This window comes from Carya illinoinensis, chromosome 5 (genome assembly GCF_018687715.1).
Source record: "Carya illinoinensis cultivar Pawnee chromosome 5, C.illinoinensisPawnee_v1, whole genome shotgun sequence".
Classification (NCBI taxonomy): Eukaryota; Viridiplantae; Streptophyta; class Magnoliopsida; order Fagales; family Juglandaceae; genus Carya; species Carya illinoinensis.
Window position 1 is genome coordinate 18,968,715 of NC_056756.1, and position 4,062 is coordinate 18,972,776.

The 4,062-nt window shown below is 35.6% G+C and overlaps 1 protein-coding gene across 1 annotated transcript; it reads left to right on the forward strand.

The window, feature by feature from the left end:
• Positions 1 to 272: 272 nt before the first annotated feature.
• LOC122310167 (protein FAR1-RELATED SEQUENCE 5-like) lies at positions 273 to 1,827 on the forward strand. The gene is made up of 3 exons (XM_043124045.1): positions 273 to 305; positions 580 to 638; positions 1,287 to 1,827. Exons 1-3 carry the CDS (start codon positions 273 to 275, stop codon positions 1,825 to 1,827), a joined length of 633 nt encoding a protein of 210 aa, XP_042979979.1.
• The last annotated feature ends 2,235 nt before the right edge of the window (positions 1,828 to 4,062 follow it).

The following is a 4,062-nucleotide window of genomic DNA, read 5'->3' on the forward strand; positions in this document are numbered from 1 at the left end:
AGATAGAAACCTACCTGCGTTATTTTCATTTCAGATTTCTTGAGTTTTCCGAGCGAGGCATCTACGTTTATTCGAGCCAAGTATTTCACTTCACAAAATCGAATTCGTCATCATCACCATGGAACCTGTTGTTTGTTATGGGTAAGGCATTTGGGGACATTTTTGAACAATAAATCAGATGCGTTGAAGCTGAGTGAAGTTTATCTAAGTTTTGGGGTAGATTGGTTGGAGTCTGGAACCAGTCCACCTAGTCGGCAAGAACACTATTTTCCATGGCTGAGAGAGCTTATTTTGGTGTTGCTGAGGTAATTTTCATGATTTCCATTAATCAATCGAGTTGCTAATATATTACCATGTATATGTTTGATTAAATGTCAATGAGAAGATGAACATGCTCGAAAGTAGTCATTTACTGGTTTCATTTTTTTTTTTCAAATTTGAAAGTGATATTAAGTTGGTTTTTATTTGAAAGTGATTTTATATAATGGTTTAATGATATTACGTTCGGGTTGTTTTTGGATGAACACCTACAAATACGCTTAAACTTGTCCTTCAGTTCTGTCATGTGCTCACTCTCAGTCACACGGAAGTAGAAATCTGGGTAGTCTTTTTGGTGGATACAGTTTTTCTGATTGGCTGTACCAATGGCCAGTATTGTGGCTAGACCCTGTGCTTGCAGTTCGTCACGCATTTCTTCAACTGAAGCCATGAATATTGGCGATTGCTTCCCCCCGTGTGTGTTATCTGAAAGCCCAAGTTCGGTGCAGGACTCGTTAATTTGATTGCAAATTTAATGTGGAGCTTTATTTCTGCACAATTTATAAAAAACAGTTTTCTCCATTTGATTGCAGACAGTTTTTTTTTTAAATATTAGTGATTGTTGTGACAATGGAGATTTTAGAATCGTCAAGAACTAGAAAAAAAAAAAAAAAGATAATGAGAGTACTTTGATATGCAAGCTTTTATAGACGAGGGTTTGCACATCTTTTAAATTAGGTAAACAAATCAAGGCTTACACCTAGGTCCACATGTTTCTATTTTGGATTGCAAAGCATATCTGCATTTAATGCATGCAAACAAAAATGATTTCATCTTGGCAGAGTCAAGTCACTTTACTTATATATCTACCGTATGACAATAGTGATTTTAACTCCCCTATGTTAAAGGGGTTGATGAAAATTGTTCATGTGAAAATTTATATATAGTTATTGTGGTTTATTTGAATAATTACTAAATTTATAATGTGGTGGTTTTATACTGTATGAACAAATTTCTTGGGTTAATAGTGATGAATTTGAGGCTGAAAGTGTATACATTCAAGATGATTTGAATGTTGAAAATGAGGTGAATGTTGAAGATGAAGTGAATGTCGACGATGGAGTGAATGTCAACGATGGAGCAAATGTGGATGGAGGAGTTTCTTTGAGTAATGGTAGTTTGGAGCCATACATTGGTATGGAATTTGAGGATGTGGAAGACGCCCAAACATTTTACAAAGCATATGCAAAACGAAAAGGTTTTGCAATCCGGACGAATCATACTCGGTTGTCGAAGGATGATAAAACTCTTTGTGCAGTAGACTATGTTTGCACAAGGGCAGGATTCCGACAAGTTAGTCGAAAAGAAAAAGATCGAATACTCATTGAATCTGCCGAGACAAAGATTAGATGTAAAGCAATAATGAGAATAAAAGAGAAAAAGTGGATAGTCAACAAGTTTGTGGTTGGACATAATCATATTTTACTCACACCGAGAAGTACCAGCTTGCTTCGTGGACACAGGGGAGTTACTAAAGTTAAAAAAAAAACTGATTATGACATTGAATGAGTCCGGTGTACCGACGAGAAAAATTATGTCGGTGTTGAGTAAAGAATCTGGTGGTGACTTTAATGTTGGTTGTATTGGCAAAGATGTTGAAAATTACTTGGAAACTAAAAGAAGAAAAATATTTGAGGAGGGAGATGCACAAAGGTTATATTCCTACTTCATTGATCGGCAACTAAAAGAACCTGGGTTTGTATATTCTATGCAAGTTGATAAGGACGAGTGTATGAGAAGTTGTTTTTGAGCTGATGCGAGATCAAGAGCTGCATACCAATATTTTGGAGATGTTACATTTGATGCCACTTACTTGACTAATATTTATAAAATGTCATTGTACCATTTTCTGGAGTTAACCATCATCATCAGACCATAATGTTTGGTTGTGCTTTGTTAGTTAATGAAACGGCTGAATCATATACATGGTTATTGAAAACATGGCAAGAGGCTATGCTGAAGGGTGCCCCGAAAACTATCATTACCGATGATGACAAGGCGATGGCTAAGGTCATTGCAGAAGTACTCCCGACTACAACTCATAGGCTATGCTTGTGGCACATTTTACAAAAATTTCCCGGACACTTGGCCCATATATATAACAAATTTTCAGATTTTCAGAAGGAATTTCGTCATTGTATCCATGAGACAATTACAACTGATGAGTTTGAGCAGAAATGGGCTTCGATAGTATTTTAAGTATGAGCTTGGAGAAAATACTTGGCTACAAAATCTTTACAGCCGACGGGAGAAGTGGGTACCAGCTTACTTGCGTTCGACATTCTGTGCCGGTATGTCAACAACTCAAAGAATTGAAAGCATGAACAAATTCTTCAAAGATTATGTTCGTTCAAGTATCATGGTTAGTGACTTCGTGCATCAATATGAAAAAGCTATAGATGCACGTTATTTTAAAGAGAAAGAGAATGATGTTAGGACTAAATTTATGCGGGCGATATTGAAGACACCTCTTAAAATTGAAGAGGAGGACTAAATCGAGAGCACTAAATTGGACGATTAATGGAGTGAGGGATGGAGCTTTACTTAAGTCATTTTGTTAAAATTATGTAATTGTTTTTAGTGAGTAAGTCATTGTGTAAGTCAGATTCGGGTTGTTTTAAGTACTTATGTAGTTCATCGAGTCATATTCAACGTGCACATATATTGATGACGATAATATTATGTATTTAAGTAATTCAGTTTGAGATTGAAGCTAGTTATTGCATTTAAATTGAGGCTTTGTTGCTCAAAAAAAAAAAAGACAACGCTGTTTTTGGGACAGAAATATTGTAAACTTAACATAAACCAGAGCACTAAATTGAAAATTCATTACAAAAAATCAGTTGTCCAAAGCTCTCATTTTAATGAGAGTACTACTCAACATACATTAATATTTTTAGGATACATAAATATTACAGCAACAATCGCAAAAAACAATAACCACGATGTCAACAACATTTTCAAAGTTCCCTTATACTTCTTCTCCATTGCTTTATATTTGGCTTGTTCGATCAACGGATATTCATGACGTAACCTCTCATTCCTTCGTTGAGCTAACTCCAATGTCATTTTGTAACATGAGTTTTGTTCACTGCCAACATCAATCCATTCAAAAAAGCTAAATTGTTTTCCTACTTTATAGTTTAGGCAGTTGTAAAATCTTCTCCCAAAACTATTATCCTGTCCTGAGATTTGGCGTGCCGATGGCCTGTCCAAACTTGACCCGGAATTAGAACTCGAACTTGCCATTTGCTGCAAATTATGGAAATAATAAGTATATATATGACAAACAAACATGTCAGGACTATTTAAATAATATGACTGTCAAGTAACAAATTTGAGGATGCTTACCTATTGTACTTTCATTTAAATTTGAAGTTTGCACAACTACCAATTATATGTGTAGAATGTTCACATGATTCATTATGATGTGATTTGCAACTGTGGAAATCAGATAAATGAGTTGGAATTAATCCTGGATGTCAAGACCAAACAATGGGTTGATTGTGCCATTGTGCCATTAATCCTGGTCTCAAGGTTATGGTACTTGAGACTTATTTGGTCATGAGCGAAAATAAGACCAGTTTACAAGGCAAATGAAAGAGAAACTGGGAACTAAAAGAACAAACAAGACCAGTTTCCAATATGAAAACAATAACATTTCCATTGTAAAATAACTCTACCAGCCCCATGAGATGGTTCCAACCTTGCCAAACTCGCTGCAACCCTCTCTCCAATTTCCAC